The 25,321-nt window shown below is 47.6% G+C and overlaps 1 protein-coding gene across 1 annotated transcript in view; it reads right to left on the bottom strand.

The window, feature by feature from the left end:
* Positions 1 to 24,037, bottom strand: part of Rarres1 (retinoic acid receptor responder 1) — a 35,206-nt gene extending 11,169 nt beyond the window's left edge. Inside the window, exons 1-2 of the mRNA XM_038347132.1 lie at positions 23,557 to 24,037; positions 4,142 to 4,207 (exon numbers count right to left, since the gene is read on the bottom strand). Of these exons, the coding sequence (XP_038203060.1) occupies positions 4,142 to 4,207; positions 23,557 to 23,811 (321 nt within the window). The 5' untranslated portion in view covers positions 23,812 to 24,037. The remainder of the gene's footprint in view (positions 1 to 4,141; positions 4,208 to 23,556) is intronic.
* Positions 24,038 to 25,321: the final 1,284 nt, after the last annotated feature.

Here is a 25,321-nt window from a genome sequence, read left to right as displayed (position 1 = left end):
AGAGTTATCTGTCTATGTTTTTTTTATTGGTTAATTAATAAAGAAAACTGCCTTGGCCCTTTAAGAACAGAAAATTAGGTAGGTGGAGTAGACAGAACAGAATTGTGGGAACAAGGAAGTAGAGTTGGAGAGACGCTTCAGGCAGTCGCCATAGTGAGTCTCCATGCTTCTCCTCTCCGAGATGGACACAGGTTAAGATCTCTCCTGGTAAGCCACACCTCGTGGTGCTACCCAGATTACTAAATATGGGTTAAAGAAAGATGTGAGAATTAGCCAATAAGAGGCTACAGATAATGGGCCAGGCAGTGTTTAAAAGAATACAGTTTCCGTGTAATTATTTCGGGTGTAAAGCTAGCCAGCGGCGGGTGGCGGGACGCAGCCCCGCCGCTTCACACTACAACAGTCACTAGCCCGGCTAGCCATGGGTGCCTAGTCAGGGCGCCCTATCAAAATGTAACCGGTGGAATCGTTTCTTTCTAGTGATTTCAATGACATTCTGGTGTTGAGGCAAGAACCAGAAATAAACTCGAAAGGTCCCCAGTGAAGAGAAGGAAATTATAATCAAAGTTGGGTTTTCAAAATAAGCCCGCTTCTAGAACTAGTTTTTTTTTTTTTTTTTTAAACTGAAACAAGCGATCCATTGGGCAACTTTCCTCTGGGAGTGTCTGTTCTGGATGGGAGGAGGGCTTGGTGCAGTAACAAACCTGCTAATGATTGGTACAGCATAGAAAAACTGGACGACTCTTAAAGCTCCTATCAGAGAAGCCCCCGCTCCTTTGATGACAGCCATCCCCAGGGTAGAGGAAGAGAGCTGGGTATTTATGCCCCCTCTGTGCACCTCCCATCAGACAGCTCTGTGGAAACAGTGACGCTAAGATGAAAGGCCGATCTTCGCTCCAGTTGGCTAGCTGCGCTCCGAGAGTGCTAGTCCATCAAATCCATGGGAGCATGTTGTCGGTCAGAAAAAAAACAGTCATCGTTAGCGTCTAGCGGCAATGCTTTCCGTTTGCAAAACTAAAAATCAAAGGCACCTCCCTGATCCTTCTAGAAAAATCAACACTACAGTTAATACGCAAAGTCTGTGTGTATCACGCGAGAACTTGCTTCTGATCCCGGCGAGCTTTCTTCCAGAGGCACTGGGTCAGGGGTGCCATGCCTTCTCTGAACCTCTGCCTCCCACACTTTGATGTGGGGCACAACGGCCTGCAGTTACCAGACTTCTTAGGCTCGGCCCACTACTGACAATCCGGGCTGGCCTCTCCACCCAGATTCTGGTTGCCGCTTCTCAGTCTGACTCCACGCAGGGACGTTCATCTGTTTCCAATTCCCACATAGGGTTTCTGCTCTCTCTCTCTCTCTCTCTCTCTCTCTCTCTCTCTCTCTCTCTCTCTCTCTCTCTCTCTCTCTCTCTCTCTCTCTCTCTCTCTCTCTCTCTCTCTCTCCCCCCCCCCCCTCCGAAAACCGGGTAAGGCAAGCTAACAAATAGTGGGCTGTGTGGAGGGGATTGCAGGGAGACAGAGAGAACCTCTAGTGCGCATGGTCACTGCTCTGTGGGTTTTTTTGTTTTTGTTTTTTTTGTTTGTTTTTTTTGTTTTTTGTTTTTTGAGACAGGGTTTCTCTGTAACTTTGGAGCTTGACCTGGAACTAGCTCTGTAGACCAGGATGGCCTCGAACTCACAGAGATCCTCTGCCTCCCGAGTGCTGGGATTAAAAGCGTGTGCCGCCACCACCTGGCTTCACTGCTCCATGTTTTATGCAATGCAATGTATAAGTGATTCTCTAACCTGATACTGTGCCAGCCTGCCAACTAGAAATGTCACCAGCTGACAGGATAAAGAACACACTGGCATTTCATCGTGAGTCATTCTAAGGACTATGAAGTGCGAGGAGGGACACCCAAGGGAGCTGTGAAATTCTCTCCCAGGGCCGGGCACAAGTGGGGAAATGATAGGACGGTGGACGGTTTTTAAGTGCAGACATATGAAACCAGCGATTGTTGAAGCCCTTAAGAAAAGATGAGAAAAGGGGTCCCCGAGCATGGTCTGGGAATTCTAAACGCTGCCATGGAGCTGTGCAGCCTGACATCTGTGACCTGCGCCTTGGACCAAGACAGATGTGTGATCAGCCAGAATTCCTCGAATTCGCACGGCCTTCTTTACATGTCAGAGATTGTACAGCTGGAAATTATGTGCAGAATGACTCACAGTAATGTCCCAGAACAGTACACCTGCCAGTCTGACTGTCTGCCTTCACCTGGCAGGGATTACACAGCATGAACTGGCCCTCAAATGCCACCTCCCAGAAGAAATGGGTCATTTAGAGAAAAACCTCCCTGCAATTCATTGGTCAGGGAGGCCCAGGAGAAAGGGGGGATATTCAAAGCATTGTAACTAAATATTCGGGCCCAATGCTGGGGACTTCAACCATGGTTGCGGGACACCAGGAAATCGATCTCAGACCAAGTAGGAAGCTCTCCTTACTGGCTGGGTTTCTTAATCTTGGAAGGTGCTCTGCAAGCTGCTGCGGGAGAGAAGCAACCAATGGTCCTGTTGAGCGCGGACCCCTGCAATCCGCAACACTGACCTGCCAACAACGCTGTACCCACAGGTGTGATAGGGACCCGACACTTACGGAGGTGACCTTCAGTTTCTGCTAAAAGGTGAGTCTGCTCCACAGAAGTAACTTCATGTCTGGTGCTGTAAGCCTTGTCAAATGCCCATGGCTTGGGAACTCAAATGCCCCAGGGGTGTTATTTTGATCAGTGATGATGTTGTCCACTTCCTTTTTAATTATTTATGTTTATACCCATAGATTTGTGTTGTTTCCCACCTTGGGCAGGGAAGCTTCTTTTTGCAGGGAGTAGCAGTAAATTCTGAGTCTCATGAGTCTCAGCCATTGATGAGTAGACAGGACATCTATGTCACCTTCCCCATCCAAGTCTCAGGGAACCTCAAAGAAGAGTGCACAGAGGGTGAAAACCCATGGAAAGGTCTCTGTGCTAGAGAGATGGGGCCATGTTGAGAGCACTGGCTGCTCTTCTAGAGGATCCAGGTTTGAGCCTCAGCACCCACACGACACAAGTGTCTGTAACTCTACTTTTAGGGAAGTCCAGTGTCGTCTTCTAGCCTCCAAGGGCACCAGGCACACCCATGGCACACAGACATACACAACGACAAAACATCCATACACATAAAATGATGTTAAAGGCCATCTTCCATGACAGGGCTGATGCACACATCCACTCAGCTCAAAGCAGATGTGGGGACCTGCACAGGGTCGAGCCAATCAAAATTCTCACATGGACTGGTGAGCGGGCCTGCTGAGGCCCCACCCCTAGGTGAGGAGTTATGGTCAGTTGGTAGCTGCTGGAGGAGGGAGACTCACTTTTCTTTGGTAACATGGCCACTGGTAGGTTGGCCATGCCCCAGTGGATGGCCCCATACACATCTGTATGTGGTCAGTGCTAATTAGACTCCATGTGCTAAAAATAATAATAATATAGTAATAATAATGGATATGAAGTTAGGAGGAAGATAGGTTGGTGGGTGTTGAGGAAATTTGAAGCACGAGTAACAAAAACTTAGAGACAGAAATTGGGGTTCAACTTGAAGGTCAGAAAAGCAAAACTGCCAGCCACTGGCTCTTACCCTGACCTCAGTCTGAAATGGCGATCTTGCCTCCAGTAAACCTCAGAATGACACTGACGTTTGGGCAAGCTTTATTTACTAAAATACAAATGAGATGCCACTATGGGAATTAGAGAAGGGCACTAGTGGGTGAATAAGCTCTAGATACACTGTGTATATGTACGGAACTTGCAAATAACAAATTAAAATATTGTAAATGAAGACTGAACACACCGACTAAAGGAAAAGCTCACCATAACAGTAAAAGTAATCCACCAGTGGAGTCCCCACAACCTTCCTGCCTTACACGCAGGCTAGATTCCAGTTACTGCCATCTGCTTTCCTCTCGGAGCATGCTCAGTAAACTGTTTCCCTACTGTCCTGAAGGGTAAATTCAGTTAGTGCCTTCCAGTCCTCTCCCACTACTGTGGTGGGTACCCAGTCTCACGTTTTCCATTAAAGACTGTATTAACAGATGTGGCTAATGGGCTACATCACTAATTAGGACAACTTACCTCTTCCAGGTTGTAGCGCTCTGTGCTAAACACCAGGTTCACCTCACATCCCTCTTGAGGGTCGACCTGAAATGTAGAAACAGAATCTTAGCATGGTGGAATCATCACAGCTATTTTCCTATCGGGAATTATATTCTTGTTGGGTTATAGTGGCGCACACTTTTAATCCCAGCACTCAGGAGGCAGAGGCAGGTGGATCTCTGTGAGTTTGAGACCAGGACTACATAGGAAGACTCTGTTTCAAATAAAATGAAACAAATCATGTTCTTGGGACCAGAGAGATGACTCGTAGTTAGGAGTGATTTCTCCTCTTTCAGGGGACCCAGCATCTGCATTGTGACTCACAACTGCCTGTTAATCCCGTAAAGGGGGTCCAGTGCCCTCTACTGGCCTCCAAGGGCATGAGCCATGCATATAGTGCACATACACACATGTAGGTAAAGCACTCATCTGCATAAGAATTTTAAAACTATTACCAGCATCATGTTCTTGGGGCACTGAGGCAAGCAAGTGGATCTGCTGTGATTAAGCCTCAGGGACACTGGAGAGTTGAGATCTCAGACTTGGACTGTTCTGCTTATGGTTTGACCCACTCACAGAGACAAGGCTGGGAAAGGGATATGGAAAACCCAGAGTGGAAGTCAGCTTTTAGAGCCGTCATTCAGTGAGGAATAGGCGTGGGAACAGGCTGGAAGGACATCAGTTCTGACATCCTTCGGCGTTGCATGTCTACCCCATCTGGGTGCCCAGGCGACCTCAGCAGGAAGGCAGATGAAGGCTCCCTGGTGTCATCGTTGGTCAAATGCAATACAGACAACAAATGGATAATGAGTTTCCAGGTGAGAGCATAAAGGAAGAGCCGTGGTCCAGGGAGGTGCCAGAGACAGAGTAGTAGCCTAGCTGAGGGCTGAAGGATGGCAAAGCAGCCGCCACATTTGGGGATGCCCTACAGAAACAATGAAGGCGTCCTCAGGTTTTATGCTCCCTGATATAGTCCCAGTGTTAAGGGTTCCCTAAAGATCCTGCGCTAAAGGCTGAGTCCCTCAAGGTGCCCGTGGGAGAGCTGAGACTGCCAGAGGTGGGGCCCCATGACAGATCTGTAGGGCCACTGAAGCAAGCCATCGCAAGACCATGCATGGTCTCTTCCCTTTTCTCTTTTTTCCTTCCTGGTCACAGAGAGGGCAGTTTTGTTCAGACACACCTCCCCACTATGATGTGCTGTCTCACCAAAGGCCCAAACACAGCGAGATGGAGCCATCACGGACTGAAACTCTGAAAGGGCGAGTCAAAAATAAAACCTTTCCCCTTTTAGAGTTGGCTGTCGGGCATTCGCTGTAGCAGAAAGCTGATTGGCAGGGCTTCCCCTTGTAGTTTTCACAGGCAGGCAGACGTTCTAAGCTTTCGATATGCATATTTGGGTGTTTTATACTTCCGAACTAGCACATATTTGTGGAGTAAACTTCAGTTATCTGGAACTTTATATTATTTGCCACCATTTTTAATTTTTTTTTTAATTTTTATTTATTTATTTATTTATTTATTTATTTTTTGGTTTTTTAAGACAGGGTTTCTCTGCAGCTTTTTTTTTTTTTTTTTTTTTTTTTAGAGCATGTCCTGGACCTAGCTCTTGTAGACCAGGCTGGCCACGAACTCACAGAGATCCGCCTGCCTCTGCCTCCCGAGTGCTGGGATTAAAGGCGTGTGCCACCACCGCCCAGCTTATTTGCCACCATTTTTAAAACAGACCAAAATGATCGTTCAATAAGAGGAATACTATCTAGAAAAAAGGGGACCTTTGTATTGCACAGAGTTGAAATTACTTCACATAACCCTGATTTAATAGACTTTTATAAACATCAATTTCCTTTGAATTTTGGCCCAAGGATGCAATGACTAAACATGGTTATTTGACCTTAAATAGATCAGATAGCATTCATTTCTACAATTACAACTGGATAAGAGACAGGAGTGAGCAGCACTTATTTATGTAGAAAATATTTAAATATAAAAAAAATGTAAGGTTGTTTCTGGAAGAGAATGGTGTTTGTCTAGGGTTCATTTTAAGCTTTCAACATGTTACCAAAGGTACACATGGAAGTCTGTCTGTCCACCCACTTGGAGCTAAAAGATAGACCTCCTTAGCCACCTTTCCCAGAAAGCCACCTTTCACCACTTCCAGTAAGGAAGCAGGTGAGCAGAGCCAGCCAGGGTAGCCATAGCCAAAGGCACTAAGTTTAGGAAGGTTATCTGTATTATAGTAGGTGAGGCCTGAAGTAACTGATTTTTGATTTTTAAATTACATTTTTGGGTGTGTGTGTGTGTGTGTGTGTTTCTCTCTTTCTCTCTCACTCTGTCTCTCTCTCTCTCTGTCTGTCTCTCTCTTTCTCTCTCTCTCTCCCCTCCTCTCTCTCTCTCTCTCTCTCTCTCTCTCTCTCTCCTCTCTCTCTCTCTCTGTGTGTGTGTGTGTGTGTGTGTGTGTGTGTGTGTAGGTCAGGAGACAACTTATAAGAGATGGTTCTCTCCTTCTACCATGTGGGTCAGTCTCAGGGATCAAACTTACAAGTCAAGTGGTTTCACTTCTGTAAACAAGCTTGGTTGCACCAACTGCACAGGATGTGTGCTTGATCACACGCAGGCAGGAGGTACTTAGGCAGGAAGTACATCAGGATGTATGCTTACCTCTGATTGGACGAAGGCAGGAAGTACATAGCCCTGTAGGTTTTGCCTAATGTAATTTGGAGTCATACTCTGGGAATCCCCCGTATAGATCTGGTCAGTATCCATAGTCTTGGCCAGGATTTAAAAAAGCTTGCCTTAAATTTGGCTCAAAAATTGTGGTAGTGGCCTTATTTTTACCTAGTTGGGTTAACAGCAGCAAGCACTTATACCCACTAAGCCATCTCACCAGCTCCTAAACTACCTCCTGAGCCATTATTAGCTAGACAAACTGTGAACACAAAGGGTTGGAGGTGGCACATCAGGGGGAATGGTCAGAGCCCACAGTAGGCAACGCTCCTTAACCACAGGCTCTAGGCCTTTAATGGCTTGCTGCCCTGGCTCTGAGTCCCTGCCTTCCACATGTGAAGGAGTTGGCCATTGGCCGGGCATGTTCCCTGGGGTGCTGTAGGTTTTGAATGCAGTTGTATCTGTGGGAGCCAGAACTTCCCTCAGGTTTCCAGATGAGAAAGGGGTGTCAGGGATGGAGGGCAAGCCCCTTACGAGAAGAGGAAGCAGAAGGAGCCAAATCAGATCAGAAGCATCTGAAGTGCGCAGGAGGACTTAGCAGAGGTGGTCGAAGTGTGGAAGTGGACAAGGTCCTCCAAGGATGACACAGAGAAAGAGGAGAGGCAACAGAAGCATCAGCCTTCACGGCAATAACAAATGGCGGCTCCAGATTTACCAGACGGAAGCACTCTTGAGGGTCTTCCTTATTCTTAAATAATTCTGCACATTTAATTTATTTCTGTTGTGGTTTGCTTGAGACGGGGTCTCCCTTGCAGCCTTGACTAGTCTGGAACTCACTATTTAAAACTCACAGGGATTCACCTGTCTCTACCTTGGAGCACCCAAACTAAGGGTAATAGGAGATTTAAGGTCGTATTTAGATTACCAGATTGTTGGAAACACATGAAGCCAGGTGAGGTCGATAAACTATTGTTAGGCAGGAGGGCGGAAGTGACAACCATGACCAGGCTCATCAAGGCTCTGAATGTCATACCTAACCCACTGTGCTCCACAAGGAAGAAGAAGACGACACTTAAGGGCTCCACATAAGCAGGTCACTAGTTGACAAGGACACGGGAGCCTTGTTTCTTCTGGCAGCTTCGAGCAGGGGCAGAAGTGGGGTTTACGAGCATGAAAATCACAAACATTTGTTGCCAAGTTACAATTAGAAATTTCTCCAATCAGGAATCAAAGCAGGGACTTTCCTTGTGTGTTCCATCATTGTCAACCAACACAGAATGTGAGTCCAACCAATCAGATTTATTTGTTCTTTCTGTTGTTCGGAGTAGCCACAATGTCTCGGAGAACTAAGGGGCATAACAGACTGTTTCTATTGTCTAAGGAGGAGGTTGGTCGGTCACTGGAAAGTTTCCACCTACCCCAGGACTTGGAAACCTGTGCTTTACTTCACCCTACAGATAAAAATGGGGTTTGAAGTCAAAACGGCCATACTGAGGACCGGGTGCTTTTGCTTGATCCCTTCAGAAGCTGAGCCAGTCCCTCTCTGAAATGTTTTTTTTTTTCTTTGCCGTTTGGGTCTTCTCATTTTAACAAGGCACCCTTGAAAGCTTCTGCTTTTCATCTCAAATAGGATTTTAGTAATTTATCATGTATCAAGGCTCTCACTCTTATCTAATCTCCCCAAAGCCTCCCCTTCTTTCTTACCCTGAGTCACGAGCTGCTTTGCTGGCCTGTGTGAGATAAGCCCCCACAAGGCCGGGCCACCTTCATCTTGAGAGATTTGACTCTCACTGTCCTTGATTGGCAGCCCGTGCTCTTCAGTAGCCCTGACTCCAGGATTACAGAGGGTCTGCCTTACCCCAAACCCTGTGCTAGGTGAGGGAAAAGCAGACAAAAACAATACCATTGTCTGCCCTCAGGAAGCCTAGAGCATTAAGGACTCATATGTGCCACTATAGACATGATTATCTGATTACAGTTGACTTATGGGCTTTGGAAGGCTAGGATCCAATCTAGGGTTCTGGAGGTGACATTTGAGTTCAACTCTGAAGACGGACGAGGAACTGGAGGGAGTGGGTGAGCGAGGAGAAGGTTAAAGGGCCTGAGGAGAACTGGAGGGCAGAAAGGCTAGCGTCAGTGCCTGAAGCAGCTGACCAGGTGGGTGAGGGCTGCCCTGAAGGTTACAGTGCACATGACTTGGGGTGGGGGGAGGGCTTTAAGAAGGCCTCTGGTGGGAGAGCAGAGATGGATACCCACAGCAAGGAGGGAGGATGGGACAGAACACCAAGAGTGAAGGGTGCTTCCTGAGGGGACAGGAGGGACTTGAGCCAAGGCAGGAACCACAAATGTGGACAGAAATACATGCTGGGTTGATACAAGCCCCATCAGAAGGTACATAAAGGGGGCTGGAGAGATGGCCCAGCGATTAAGAGCACTGGTTGCTCTTACAGAGAGCCAAGCTTCAATTCTCAGCACCTATATGGTGGTCCACAATGATCCTTAATTCCAGTTCCAGGGGCTCTGACAATCTTTTATGACTTGTGTGTGCATCAGGCACGCATGTGGTACACAGACATACACACAAAGCACTTACACAGATAAATAACTAAATCTAACATTTTAAAGAAGGTACAAAAAAGAAGTTATGCCCAGTGATATTTGGTCAACTGTGGGCCACATGTCTGTGGTTCTATAAGATTATTATGCTACTCTATGTCAGTTGTATAAAAAGGCAGCACTCAGGGAGGAGCTTGAGAGATGGCTCAGTGGTTAAAGGCTGGCTGCTCTTGCAGAGGTCTCAAGTTTGGTTCCTAGAAGCTGTCTCAGGTGACTCACAGAACCTCCGTCCGTCTCAGGTGACTCATCAGCTCCAGAGGATCTGATGCGCTCTTCTGTTTTCCATAGGCACTTGGACACACACATACACACACACAGACACACACATAAATTTAAAAAAATCTCAGAAGTATAGCCTATCAAATTGCGAACAATGTGCAACCCTTGAGAATAAATCGCCATGTTTCTGGGTTATGTGCCTGTTGTGCTGAGATTTGTGACTTTATCATTCTAGAATATATTGTACTTATACAAAGAGACATTAGCGGCAGAACGCTATGACATGACAGGCTGGCAGCAGCTGCACACAATTTGTTTTCGTGCATCTCTTGGTCGCATTAATGAGCCACACTGGGTGACAGTACTATCTAGCTTTGTGTGATGTAGTTCATACAAGGGCAAACGGCCCAACTGTGTAGCTCTTAGCACATGTTTCCATGAACTGATAAGTAACACCATGGAGACAACATGCAGACATCAAGGATCATTTGGGATGCAGCATAGTGTTGTTAGAGGCTGCTCATTTGTTCCTGGCTACTCAGCCCAGAAATAATCAAACAGAAACTGTATTAATTAAAGCATTGCTTGGCCCATTAGCTCTAGCTTCTTATTGGCTAACTCTTATATCTTAATTTAGCCCATCTCCATTAATCTGTGTATGGCCACCTGGCAGTGGCTTACTGGCAAAGTTTCAGTGTCTGTCTCTGGCGGGGGTACATGGCTTCTTTCTGACTCTGCCTCCTTTTTTTTCTCCCAGCATTCAGTTTAGCTCCCCCCTCCCCCTCTGCCTACCTAAGTTCTGCCCTATCAACAGACCAAGGCAGTTTCTTTATCCACCAATGATATTCACAGCAGAGGGGAATCCCACATCAGCATAGCAGACATCGAACTGGGCCAATGCTGGGTACTTTTAAACATTCTCCATGAGTTAGGTGTGCTGAGGTAGCTCTGAAGGCCTGTTTGACCTCAGCAGAAGGAAATGCAACGGAAGGAAACTGAGCTGTCACTATACAGCTTCTAGATTATTAGCAATGGGAAGGTAGATGGGATCTATTTCTGGTCATGACCTGGGGTTACAACTGCCTTGCCTGGCTGGTGGGAGGCTAGCCTGGTACAGCCTGGCTATCAGCAATCTTCATAATTAATCAAACCAAATCTGTATGGGCAATCTCTAGTCAAGAAACCCTGCTCTTTATATCTTGAATAAGCTGTGAGCAGGTTGATGAGGAACATTTCACTGAGGCACGATGTGGTACGCGGGTGTCAGTGAGCAGCTACCATGGGGGTACCTTCATGGCATGTTATACAGCAATGCCAGGGAACGACGTGGGCATATAGATGGCAACATGGACAGGTTCTAAAAACCTTGATTTTTACAAACCAATATAACTTCCTAAAAAATAAACAGTTACAAATAGGATATTTGTAACTTACAAACACAAATGCAGCTTACATTTGGAAATTGTTGCCAATGGAGAGGTTGGCGGGTGGTTGGTTTGAGGACGAGCATACAAATGATCTCTCTCTCTCTCTCTCTCTCTCTCTCTCTCTCTCTCTCTCTCTCTCTCTCTCTCTCTCTCTCCCAAAGGAAAATAAGTATGGACCTTGAACCAGAAAGTTATTTCTTCAGCACCCCGCTCCCATACCTTTCCAAAACAAATTTACAGACAGGTTTTTTTTAAAAGACGCAAAAGCATTTAAAAACATTAATCCAGTCCAAAGTGACTTGGTGCTGGTGCCCCACCCCCAGGGCTTAGGTATACGCTTTCATTAGTTTTCTCATTGTTAGAGTGCCTAGAACCAGGGCTGTGGGAAGCACAATGCAAGGTTTTGAACTTAGGCCCCTCTTAGTCCACTGACCCCCCCCCCCCCCACCTTGCCCACCACGCAGTCTCTCTGCATCTTGCATAAGAGGCTTCTACATCTGTGATGTAAAAAAAGTGAGAACATTCAATTCATTTTGAAAGAGCCAAATCCAATACCATGCAGAGGCGAGCCAGCCCCAGCTTTCCCACCACGGGGAATAGACCGCAGGGGAAATCTGAGTGTCTAATGCCCAGCATCCCATGCCACCCAAAATGACCATCTGCAGAACAGATGAAGATGCTGTGCTACTTTCTTAGACACAGCCAGAGGGAGAGTGCATTATTCCCACACTTTCCAGAATAACATTCTTTACTAAGAAAAGGCAGACAAAGCAAGTGGCCATGTGACTACAACACAAAGGAATTAGCAGGGGCTCTTTGTAGTTCTGTGAGAAAGGACAGTGTATGTGCTACAGCCTAGGACATAATGCCTTACCATCTGGACCATTAGTGCCATAGAGTTTATATTGAATCTGGGCTTTGTGCAGTTGGTTTGTAGAGCCCTTAGTTCCTGCTCCCTGGTGGCCATGAGAAGAGCTGTATCTGCTCTTTCTGGCTGTGCTGTCCTGGCTTCTGGGAATTGCTCAGTGCCGTGGCTTTGTTGGGTTTGACTTGCAGTCCTTTGGGAGGGCTGGGGTCTACTTTCAAAATTCTGTTTGAGAAAACATACAATGAGGTGCCTTCAAAGAGCTAGATTCATCACCCTACACCTATCTTTCTTTTCTTCTTCTTTTTTTTTTTTTTTGGTAAGCAAAAGCTCCACAGATCCTTATCAAATCAACACCATGTGTTCATTTAGTGCTTATGTATAAAGCAACTTGTAAGCCACTGGGAGGGAATGAATTTATGTCTGTACCTATTACAATCAACCAGATCTATCTACTATCTATCTATCTATCTATCTATCTATCTATCTATCTATCTATCCATCATCTATCTACCCATGTCACCCATCCATATATATATATCTGCCACTCTCATTCTGTGCTTCTCCTGACTTCCCATAGATCCTGTGTAGAAACTTATGTCACAAAGCCTTGAAGTAGATATTTCACTATTGCCATTTTATAAATGAAGAAACAGGCAACTTGTCCCAGAACGAAGAACTGCCCCATCAAGAGCTGTCAGTTGTAGCCTATGACCTATCCTCAGAGCCCATCCTCCCAAGACTGCAAACACAGAGGCTGCAAAAGCAGGTGTCAGCAGTCCCTTCCAAGAAAAGGATGCCAGCAAGCCTGCTGCTGGTGTGTGCGTGCGAGGGAGTGGTGGAATGAATCCTTGGCCTGAGGTGGACTTTGTACGGTACCTGCAAGCCAGATCCTGTAGATAAGAACCTTTCTCTGGCCAAGGAGGACCTCTGTACTAATTTGCTAGGGTTTCATAGGAAAGGATCACAAACTGGGTGTCTCAAAACAACAGGTAGTTGGTAGTAGGTGGTATCCACTGTTGCCTCTTCCTGGTTGCAGGCAGTGAATCCCATTCCCTGGCATCCCTGACTTGCAGCTGCATCGCTCCAGCCTCTGCCTCTGCCTTTAAATAGTGTTCTCTCCTCCTCTGTCTGCCCCTTCTCATGGCCCTTTTAAAAGGACAGCAGTCACTGGATTTAAGGCCCAGGTTAATACAGTAGGACCTCATTGTCCCTCCATCACATCTTCCGAAACCCTCTTTACAGTAAGGGACGCACTCACCAGCTGGATAAAGACTTGAACAGACCCCTTTGGGAGGATGTGATACAATCCGTAAAGATGTAAAGATGCCCTGGGACTGTAGAAGGAGCCCTGAAGAGAGACCCTTTTGGATACATTGTGAACGCAGAAGCAAACTCAGAGTAGGTGTGGAAAGTGTCAGAAAAGATAAGAAACAAGACAAGCAAGAGACAGAAAAACTGCTCCAGACAGGACTGAGTGAGAGCCAGTGCACAGGAGTGGCCCGGATCGAGCGCTGGCACATCAACATGGGGTAGACTTGGGGTTAAGGTCACAGTGCTGGGCAGGGGCCAGGTTAAAGGAGGTCTCTTACATAGACTTTATCCTGGTATTGTGGTTGCTTACCAGAATGCACTAAAGGGGCTTGCTAAAACACCATGTTCTGGGCCCACCCACCAAGTATTAATTTAGGCAGTCTGGGGTGGGGTCTGAGAACTTGCTTTTTAACCATTTCCAGCTGCTATCAATGCTGCTGGTCCTGGGACCACACTTTGAGAAGTTCTTTCTCATTGCTGCGTGGAGCCATAGAAGTTCTGAGGGATAAGAAGTGACAAGTAGCTCGTTCAGTAGTGAAGCTAAGGCATCATCAGGGTCAGCAATATAGAGGACTTATTTCAAACTGTTGTCAGTGTAAGCACCCAGAGTCTCAGGAGAATCAAACTATGATACTTCAGAAATCTAGGAGGCAAAGCCACCCTCTGTTTCAGCAGCAACTGATGGGCTATAAGTCTAGTGTGGGCTATTTTCCAAGAAGGGCAGTCTGAAATGAAATTATTTTTTTTAAAAGAAAATTTACTTCTTGCTTCCTGTTACATGGGTAAGTACCTTGCTTTAATGTAACGAGGTACTTACCCACGTAACTATGTGTAGCTGTGTGTAGATGTCTTAGTTACTTTTTATTGCTATGACAAAGCACCATGACCAAGGCAATTTATAAAGGAAAGTACTTAATTTCTGGTTCCTAGTTCCAGAGGGTTAGAGTCCATGGCTGTTGTGCTGGGAGGCCTTGCAATAGGCAGGCATGGTGATCCACAGGCAGAGAGAGCTAACTGGGAATGTGATGGCCCTTCTTCAAGTGAGATAAACCCTTGAGAATCTTAGGGTTCAAAGTTCTCTGCTCACTAGGGTCCTTCCAGACATCCCCATCCAAAGTTACAGGATCTCAGTCTTTGCTGGTTAGTGGCCTTACTTTAATTGGACACTCTCGGAGGCTGGGGTTTGAGTTCATGTCATTCAGCCTCATCATGAGGGCTTTGGTTTGCTTTTCTACAGCTTGAGCTCAGTGGCTGCTGGAGATTCTCTTCCAGGGAACATCTAGAAGCTGTTGGACTGTTTATGTACATCGGGAGCTGGGCAATTGTATAACTGGGTTCATTCTTTCCCGTTGTTACCATATCCTGAGATGCTAGCCATTGGTTATATCACAGAGCTCATTCTTTGGTTTTGCTAATTTATCCCGGGGTGCTAGAAGCAGCCAGCCAGAATCATTATGTTCTTTGTCTTTCCACGGACTGTCAAGTTTTATGTATAGAGTCACTGAGTTCTTTGCTTCTCACAGTAAGTGAGTCAGGATAATCAAATGTATTTATCTCAGCTTGTTAATCGGTTCACACGGTAGACTTTCAGGGCTCTCCATGCTGCATTAACGAGACATGTTAGAGAATTGGAAAGCTTATTTCAGAGACTTTTTAAAGGGAATTTAGTTCAGGCATGGTGGTGCACATCTTTAATCCAGGCAGAGGCAGAGGCAGAAGAAGCAGAGGCAGAGGCAGAGGCAGAAGAAGCAGAGGCAGAGGCAGGTGATTGTTGTGAATTTGAGGCCAGCCTGGTCTACACAGTGAGTTCCAGGAAAGCCAGGGCTCTGTAGAGAGACTCGTCTCCAAAAGGGTTTTGGCATAACCAGGTAATGGTGGAACACACCTTTAATCCCAGCACTCCGAAGGCAGAGGCAGGCGGATCTCTGTAAGTTCCAGGCCAGCCTGGTCTACAGTGAGTTCCAGGACAGCTAACCATTACACAGAGAAACCCTACCCTGTCTTGGAAACAAAAAGGGTAGAGGGGTTGGGGCTATTAGAGTGGCTTAGAGGCTGTGGTCCAGCTAGTCCAACAATGGACTATCTCTTGAAGAAATCTGGTAGATGTTTTGTCCACGGGGCTAGATGTCTCAGTCCGTCTTTGCTCTGTTGGAGTCCTAAAGAATCAGGTGAAGGAATGCCTCAGCACCAGGGTGGATGGATTTGCCAATGAGAGTAAGAGCAAACAGGCAGAGTGAAATCTTCCTTCTTCCATGTCCCCTTAGCTGAGCTGCCACCAGCTATGGCCCAGATTTAGGGTGGATCTTCCCACCTCAGTGGTCCGATCAAGAAATACCTCTCACATGGTACCAATGCCCAGATGCTTGGGTTTTAGTTAATTTCAGGTGTATTCAAGTTGGCAGCCAAGATTAGCCACCACAGCAGCATTGTTTTAAGATCCTTAGTGGGTGCCTGAAAACACAGACAAAACGAAGCTCCCTGTGGCATTTGTCCTATAACTGCATACCCGCGATACTGTCAACAAAGTAGGCACAGGAATGGATTAAGAGTTCATCTTAGTTGTCAACTCTTCTGGATTGAGAAATGCCAAGGAAATTGGTAGCACACAACTCTGGGTGTGTCTACAAGAATGTTTCTGGAGACGATTGGCATGTGGCGAAAGAAATGGAGAAGAGAAGACATGCCCCGAACGTCCCAAACGTGGGTCTAATCGGCCAGAGGTGCAGACAGAACAAAAAGATGGAAGAAGGAGGAAGCTCATACATTGGATGATTTCCTTTCCTCTTAACCTATGGAACACTTTATGTGGGATTTATCTAAAATTCCGAAAGAAGGCGAGTGACTATTTTTAGTAGTACTCTGTGTTCCGGTACATTCAACCTCCTGCGCAGGCGTACTTGCTTTGGCCGTTATCTGTGGACGAGATAGTTCAGCCTTCGGCTCTGCCCTTGCTCAGTTACTCACTGGGCCTTCAGCCTCAGATTGGGACCACAGCATTGGCACATTTTGTTCTTCGGCTGTCAGGTTCTGGAAGTGAGCAGCTGCTGGTTTCGCAGGTTTTCCATCCCGCAGGGGGCTACTGGGGGACTAACCTGCCTCTAGCTGTGTAAGTCCATCTAATAAACCCCCACTTAAATTATATGTTCCAGTAAAGACCCCTGGCTAACACAGCAGAACAACAAGAAAATAAAACAATTGTGACGTTCTATAGTGACATTTTCTGCTCTAGGGCCACTAGGAAGTAAAATGGCTTCAACACAAGCCCTATGGTTCTGCGACAGTTGATCTGAGAACCAGTCTAGCTACTGAGTGACTAGCTGGAGGGTAGCATATACAGCGTGGATACACTAGACACTTGGGTGATTCACATACAGGGCGGGGCAGAGCGGGCTAGCATGAGATTTCACACCATCAGGGTGGCATGTATTTTAAAACTTAGCAATTATTTATTTCTGAAAATGTCCACTTCGTATTTCTGTTATCGACCACTGGTAAGAAACCACAGAGAGCAAAAACCACCACGGCGGAGGCACTGCTATATATAGCGCTGGTGTGTGCATCCAGAAGTCAAGAGCACACATTCTGAGTGCAGCTCTATCAATTCACTTCTTCTTTTCAGTAAAAGCTGCTCATCATCAACCGCAGAGTCATTTCCATCCTAATGGAGCATCCTAACGCTCTGTTTCGGGGGCAGAATCTGCTTAGGCTCTGCCCAGTGGCAGGTTTCTTCTGTGTTGCTTTGTCTCCGAATCATTGTATAAAGCAAGACAGGAGGTATAAGTATTAAAGAGAAGCCAAGGAACTAGAAGACAAACGACAGGTATTTATCCATCCCAAGAGCACAGTTCACAAATTCAACTCCCTGTTTAAATTCGTTTGCAAAGCAAGAACCTGAGTGATAAGACACCCAAACCTAAGGTTCACGTGTGAACGGAAGCCCTGTGCTTCAGCAAAAATACTCCCTCTGTTCTCCTCTCTGCCATTGCTTGTTAAACCCTGTCCCTCTCCTTTTGTCTTCGGGTCACGGCTGAGGACTTTCCACATTTTTCATGCTGGGGTGGTGAGCAAGTGAGAAGCAGGTTACACTGTCGCGCTAGGAGGGCTTCCAGTCTCCTCTCTCATGGCAGTGGGACCCACTGGTCTAACATTCTGCTTCTAAATGTCCCCTCCATCTTCATATTTGGTGAGAAAAGATAAATGTCATGCTATTCCCAAAAAAAGCCAACATCTCCACTTTATAAGGTTACTTTTATGAGTCAGGCTTGCTTGGAGAAAAATAACTCATTTGTAAATAAAAATTGCTGGGCCATTCTTAGGTTCTAGACAGAGTGCATATTATATTAAGCCCTGGAATTATATTATTGCATTTCCGCCTTTCAGGCAAGGGCAGATAAAGCAAACTGCGCTCATATTACAGAAGTTGTTCACGTTCGTAACAGGCCACAGCCAGTGGAGTACTGTAATGGTCTCAAGAGCCAGCAAAGGGAACAAGGGCAGCCATTTCCCAAGAACCATCAGTACCTGGCAGTGCGGGAAATACTTCCAGGGGCCCCAGGACTGGTGTGGCTGGGCAAACAATTGGGATTTTCCCCAAGGTCATTCATAATCATTATCATGAATAATCTTTATATATCGTGAATTACCATAATACACTGTACTCATTATGATGAAATTACCCTCGGTTAGTCTGGAGACAGGAGACGTGACCCTGCTGGCTTGGAGGAGAAGAGACGGGACCATGAGCCACGGAGCACAGCTGGTACCAAACAGGCAAGGGAATGGGGCTTCGGCTGAACCTCTGGGGCAGCGGGACCCACTGCAGACCCCTGACCTCTAGAACTGCGGGTGAGTGTATCTCACGTGTTGAACCCATGAGCATTATGGTAATGTGTCATGTGAACATAGGAAGAAATATAGAGAATTAGTTGTGGTCGCTAATGTAATGTTAGCTGTGGGCATGGCCATGTGTCCTCGATGTGACTATTGTCTTCTTTACGAGCACACACAAGATTCCCTTTCACAGCTTGATTTTAGTGGCGATGATGATGATACCTTGAGCAATCATAACAAATAACCCGAATGGACACTTGTCAGGGCTCCTAGTCTTAGCCAGCGTGGGGTTGGCTCTCTAAAACATTCTCCGGATGACTTGCCCCTGCCCTGGCTGTGTGCATGCATGGAGTGACTCACTGCTTAGCAGTCACTGAAACTGTTTATCTTTTAGTATTAAAAATGAATCTTTGGGGGATTGAGTATTTGCATTCAACTTCCAATGGAACCATTAAGAGCCTTAAAGGAAGGCTTTAGGGCAGACACCCCAGAAGATCAACCTGCCCTCGGCCAGTAGTCTTTACTTGGGGCACTGCTAATACCACGTGATTACAAACACCCTGGTCTGACATGTGGAAAACCAAATGTAAAATGTTGCAGACAGGAGAAAAATATGAACAAAACCAACTTGTTACAGAATGACTGAAGGCATTCCTATTGGCTGGCTCATCTGGGTTTAGTCGCTTGGGAACTTGGGGCAAGGAACAAGGAAAATCACACCCAGGTTTTATACCGCTGGCATTTGCTGCCCAATTCTGGACCCGGATCCTGGCCTCTAGGAGCTGGTGTGGTGGGCAAAGCCTGTAGTCTGCCTGAGCCTCTCCAGGCCAGGCCAGGACTGTGCTACTTTGTGTGTCCCTGTGCTCAGTGCCGTAAGGTTTCCTCCTTCGGCAGCTTGCAGGCCTAATGACAGCAAGGCCCTACAGGGTCTCTGATTTGGCTGCCCTTTCACAAAGGCCCTAAAAGTTAAGGGCTGTTTCCAGGGAAGGAAAACCTGGCTTTGCCTTATGATTTTATTATCTTTGCTCCTGCGTATGCATCGCGGCCTCTTTGATTCCCCAATTTTGTCTCCATGTAATACATCCTACATAATGCATTGCTCTTCTGTTCTTAATGATTGACTCTGAATTATTGACATTAATGGAGAGAAGTGTTCAAGAAGAGTCGTAATTGGGTGTCTAATATTGTACTAAAGTGCTCCATCGACTGAGAAGCAGTGCGTTTCTTTCTCAGTGGAGTGCATGCACTTGGATCTGCGTGGCCCAGGGGACGAATTCTGCTCCTGCTTCAGGCCTGCGGTAGTCAGAGTTGGTCTGAATCCTGAGAGCAGCAGCTGCTCTACCTTCTGACCTGGCAAGGGTGATCTGATATTTTCCAAAAACCACTGACTCGTCTCCAGGCCCGCTATTTAAGATGCACTTACTACCTGATCAGGCACCGACTGTTGGGTGAGCTGTGAAGAACAGGTATGAAACATGTGTCCTACCCGCTGAACTAGTTTGCATCCTATTGCTGTGATAGAGGCCATGACCTGCTTGGGGAGGAAAGGGTTTCTTTGGTTTACACTTTCCTATCACGGTCCATCACTGAGGGAAACCAAGATGGGAACTCAAGCAGGGCAGGAACATAGAGGCACAAACTGAAGCAGAGGTCAGGCTGCTTTACTGACTCCCTGTGACTCTCTCAATACCCACTTCTTCTTAAATACACCCCAGGGCCACCTGCCCAGGGTGGCGATGCTCCCAATGAGCTGGACTCTCCCACATCAATCATTAATCCTGAAAATACTCCCACAGACTTGTCTATAGGCCAGTCTGATGAAGACATGTTCTCAGCTGAGGTTCCCTCTGACCAGACTTGTGTCAGGATGCCAAGAAAACTGACTAGCACACTCACAAGGTCCAAGCTCAGTGCTCTGGAAAGAATTGACGGAGTGGTCTCTTCAACTCTTGCTGTTGTGAGCAAGCCACGATTGTGGAAGAAGCAGGGGAAAGGCTGGAGTAGAGGACTAGGTACCTTATCCTTTCTACGTGCACACCCCACTGGCTGCAAACCAAGATGGAAACCGAAGTGAAGCGTGTCCTTTCTTGCTAGAAAGACCCCCAAAACACTCTAGTTAAACAGCTCTACATCAAAATTAAAGGGATACATTTATACTTATTAGTTTTTATTGGAATAGAGCATGGGCAATCCCCTCCCCCAACACACCTTGCCCTGCTGTTTGAATTGCGTCTGATCCTGGATGGCAAACAGGACCCTGACCAATTTCCAAACATCAGCAGATTCCTGAATAAGGTGGCTTTCTTAGGAAGTATGTGCCCACAGAACTCTCCTCAAGTCCATACAGCTCAGTGAAAGCAAAGTATCCAGGGGTGGAGAAACCCATGGGCCTGACCCTGGACGCCCCCAGAAGCCTGAGAACTTCCAACACCACGGAGGATCTGCTCCGCTCCAACTGTGATCCTGAGGCTAGGCCACATCGTAGCAGAAAAGTTAACACTTTTGGTCATGGAATGGTAGCATATGACCAGGAACAAGGTGACATCAGGTAGGGATAGCAGAGAACACAAGGGCACCACCTTAAGGTCTCATCTTCAATCAGGAGCCAGAGACTTGCACTTTCTTAAACCATACTCTACAGTGATTACCTCATTTGACCACGAGAGGGCAACAGTGTTTCCAGAATGAGGACTCCTGAGGCTCTAAGAGAAACAAACAAAGAAATCTCCAGGCTGGAAGAAGTCTTTAAACATCAGTCGGTCCCCTGGCTTCCATTGTTGTTTTGTTTGTTTGTTTGTTGTTTTCAGACGAAGTCTACATCAAGAACTGCATCCCTCATCATGACCTGGCTTATGCACATAGATTTGGACCACACTGGAAAACACCTCTCTTGCTTTTGCCATTCACCCTCATGGTGTATGACCCAAGTCATTTCGTTACATAGGATTTGGAGGTAGCTCAGTGGTTGAACATGTGCCTAGCATGTATGGGGCTGTGGGCTTAATCCCTGGAGCCGAAAATTACAATAACTGGACCCACAGCAATTGATCCCTTACCTCGAAAACCAGACTTAGTCCCAGCCCCTCACGTTAAAAAAGGAGTATACCCGGCCCTAAATGAAGAGGGATCCCTATGAGTTCTACTTCTCCCACTCAGGTGTCCACTTGCTCCACCTGGTTCAATACCAGGTAAAGGAGATGCAGCGTGGCAACCTAGTGCATTATCCTAACAAAGTGCCCATGGGATGGAGAGTCTAACCAGAGGGAGGCCATCTACCTACACTAGATGAGTTCCCTGAGGGCTGCGGCTTCTCTCGCCATAGGAGCTCCTACAGCCACCTTTCTGGAAGCTGTCCCCATCAGGCTAAGTTTCTGTCACCCAAGAAAGGTGGCTAAGCGCTTCAAAGCAAAAAGAATGCCAAAGACGCCTTCCTAAGGTTGCTACCCCACAGCTGAAGTAAGACCACAAAATCCAGCTTCATGCCTAACACAAAATGCTCAAGATTTAGGGACTGGGCAATGGGCTACCTCTAACTCTTATTTTGATACTTTGTCTGCTTTAGCATATGACACAACCTTTATAACCACCTGGTGTTGGCAGAATATGTTATTTCTATCCTAAGTGGGGTGATAGCTGGAGAATACTTATATATGGGTCGCCAAGTTGTGTGGCTCTTTGGAGGTAAAACAAGACCCAGTTTAAAGCATCAGTAGGACCTGCTGCAGACCCTAGGAAGCCAGCTTACTGCAATCCCTCGCCAGCAATCAGCCCTCATCCCCAGGCCCCAGGCGTTCCCCCTCACTCTGCCGCCCTCCCAGACATTCCATGCCCTTGGTAGATGTTTATCTCCCCAAGGCTGGCTGGCTTGATCATCTTTAAGGGTGGACCTTTCGTTAGTAGCCTTTTAAGGAAAACAATTTGATTCATGGCAGAAAATGATTCTTGGCACACTGACCTCTTTTCCTTGGCTCCTGTAATCACATAAATGTTAGAAACCAGGGAGGTCAAGGGTGGTTAAGAGGAAGCATAACACCAGGGAATTGTTTCTTGGGCTGATGTCTTGGATCCCATGTTTTAGTTACTCTCACACATGCCACTTGCAATGAAGTAGGGTCTTCATTGTAGCAGTCAGGAACACTGCTACAGAGGATAAGCCATACCAGAGTTCTTGGTGAAGGGAAGGGGAGTGGGTTTTCCTTCAGATTTTGAGAGCTAGCTTATTTCGTAAGGATGCCAGACTCCTTTTCCAAAGGGTGGCCAAATGCACAGAAATGCAAGATATTTAATGTCTTTAAAAATTGCATTTTTTCTTATGTGTGGGCATGTATGCCATAGCAGGCACGTGGAAGTCAGAGGATAACTTGGGGAAGTCAGTTTTCTCCATCTGCCTCCAGATCAGAGAACCAAAGTCACGTTACCAGGCTTGCCAACCTTTGCGCAGTGGCTGGCTCACTCTCGCTATTTATGATTTCTGAAAATCATCTTGGAATGAAAGAAAAAGATCCCTGGTCTTTGAAAACTGGTATACTTTGTCAGTCTGGGTGTTTTGTTTTGTTTTAACAGAGAAGTCTCCTACAGATAACCGGCAAGGCTGCCTTCAGGGCTCCTCTTTCCTCCCTCAGAGGAAGACGAGCTCTAAACGTGACCTCCTTTTTCTGATAAACTAGTAAAGACTGGAGCTTGGGCGGGGCGTGTCCCTGAGACAGTAAAGGTTTTTGCTTATAAACAATCACAATAGTTTGCCTTTTCTAGAAATAAGGAGCAAGGCTGACCTCCAAAGGGCGGTTCACATCACCTGATCCCAGACAGAGAACAGTCGTTACCATCCTACCGATTTAAATCTTAACGCTCAGAGCTACACACGATTTAAGGCCGCAGGACTGTGGTTTTGTGGAACATTCGGAGGAGCTACACTACCTTTGGGACTCTGCAGTTTAAAAGTAAACTTTTAAAATCCGTTTGATGAAGAGAGACAGACAGCTTCGCTCACACAAATCCACACCTACAATCACAGACTGCTGCGGCCCTACCACTCGCTCGTTAGAGCAGGAAGGCGCCAGAATTAGGTGGTCCCTGCGCAGGCCTAGAGGAATCTTACACAGTAGTCTTCAATTAACCAAACAGGGCGACACACCAGAAACTTATCTGCGACTTTGAGAGCTGGCTTAGACTTTGGACACACCTCCCCAGCCTTTGGTAGAAGCCGCAGAATTTAAGCCAAAGGTCAGTTTGGTACGCAGTGTGCATCCCAACAGCCACCCACGCTGGGGACCCTAACCAGGGACTGTTTGTGAGACCCTTTCCTCAGTTTCCCCAAACGTCCCTATAGCATGTAAAGTACATCTGGCCTCGGAAATGTCGGAAAGGCAAAGGCAGCGTTTGAGGACTCCGCAGCGCTCGAGCAGCACGATCTGCACCGCGGTCCCCGCGCGTGCCCCTCCGCATCACAGCCCACTCACCCTCGTGCGGCCCTCCTGCACCGCCCCCAGCACCCGCAGCGCGCTGGGCGAGCCGGTTTGGAAGTTGAAGAAGTGCAGCGCCGCGTGGGCCGCCCGCCGCAGGATCCCGCGTGGCAGCTCCGCCGCCGGGGGCCGCGTGGGGACATCGGTGTGCTCCCGGTCCCGGGACGCCACGGCAGCCGCGGGCAGCGCGAGGCTCAGCAGCAGCCAGAGGCTCAGCAACAGCGCGGGCAGCTGGGGTCTACGAGGCTGCATGGATGCTGACGGCGGAGGGCCAACCGGGCGGCGTGGATGCGGGAGGCTGGCGTGGAGCTCCCCGAACCGGGTCTGGATGCTCGCGGAAATAGGCCGCGGCGGCCACTCCCCTCCGCCCCCGGGTCGCCGTCCTGTCCAAGCAGAAGGACCAGAAGGCGCCTCCGGGAAAGCGGGTCACAGAGCGTGTCCCCGATTACGCGGTGAGAGGGGTCAGAGGGCAGTGGCCCGCCTCTTCGACGGCACACTCCGACCCCAGCGCTGGGAACCTGGCTTTGTCGCCCGCAGCTGCTGCGATTTCACAACTGTCTGACTTTAGAGAGAACCCACTCCAAAGGTTAGCTGCAGGCCAAAGAGGAGAGAGGTGACAGGAATGGGCTGCCTCGGGCCTTGGTGGGGACTTAGAAGAGGAAGCTGGGAACAGGGAAAGTGTGCTGAGGTTCTGAGCAGGTAATGAACACCTGCAGGTCAGCCTGGAGGCGAGGCAGGGAGGAAGGGGTGGTGGGCAGCAAAACTGAGGTTCTGAGAATCAAGTGGATTACTTAATGCTGGTGAGAGGCCTTGAGCAGGAGCCAGATTCTAGTGCTGGGAGACGCGGAGGCAATGTGACTGTAAAGGCAAGAGGTGGCTGCTGTTTCTAAACAGAGAGGGAGGGCGGGGGAAGCCCGGGCCCCTGGGGTCCTGAGAGATAGCTCAGCGAATAAAAAGGCTCTTGTCAGGCCTGAGGACTAGAGTTTCTTCCCGGGACAACCACCCACCCACCTAGTACGCAACACATTACGTATCACATAAGTGATACGTAAGAAAGAGACGGAAAATGAGAGAATCCAGGACAGCTAGAGATACTTGGGGGTCTGGCCCACCTTATCAGCGGTGGTCACCCCTCTGAAAGGGCCAAAGAATGGTTGAGACCCAGTTTGCTAAATACTGCTTGCGATGCTGGGGGAAACCTGACCAGGAAAGAGAGGTTGATTGGGTAGCTTCTCTGCCGTTCTGACCTGCAGCCTACTGCCCGCGGTCTGCCCTGGACTCCAGCACTCACAGATGGGATTCCGGAGCGACCCGTTCTACAGTCGCATGGACAGCGAAGTCGCATGGACAGCAAAGTCACACGGACGGCTAGCGACTATCCAAACGGCACTCCGTCCTGTTGCCCATCTTTGCACTGTCTTTCCTCTGCAGATCTGTGAAAATCCTAGGTCATGGGGAGAGGAGGATGAGCAAGCAGACAAACATCTGGAGCACACCTAGGCAGGTGGGGCACAGACAGTCAATCAGGTCAAGAGCGTGTCTTGTGCTGTTTGCAATAACATGTTCGGCAGAAAATTGAAGATGGGGCAGGAAGCCCTAAGATAGAGGTTTAACCTGGGTCAGGACTGAAAGTCGTATCCAGAGGGGACAGCAGGATCATTGGGGGCAGATGGAATATTTTAAAAGGGCCAGATACTCTTAATTTCCACTTCATTCCTCCCCCCCCCCCTCTCTCTCCTTGTCTCTAGACTAACTATGGTTA

This window comes from Arvicola amphibius, chromosome 11 (genome assembly GCF_903992535.2).
Source record: "Arvicola amphibius chromosome 11, mArvAmp1.2, whole genome shotgun sequence".
Taxonomy (NCBI): domain Eukaryota; kingdom Metazoa; phylum Chordata; class Mammalia; order Rodentia; family Cricetidae; genus Arvicola; species Arvicola amphibius.
This window is presented reverse-complemented; position numbering and strand designations above follow the sequence as displayed.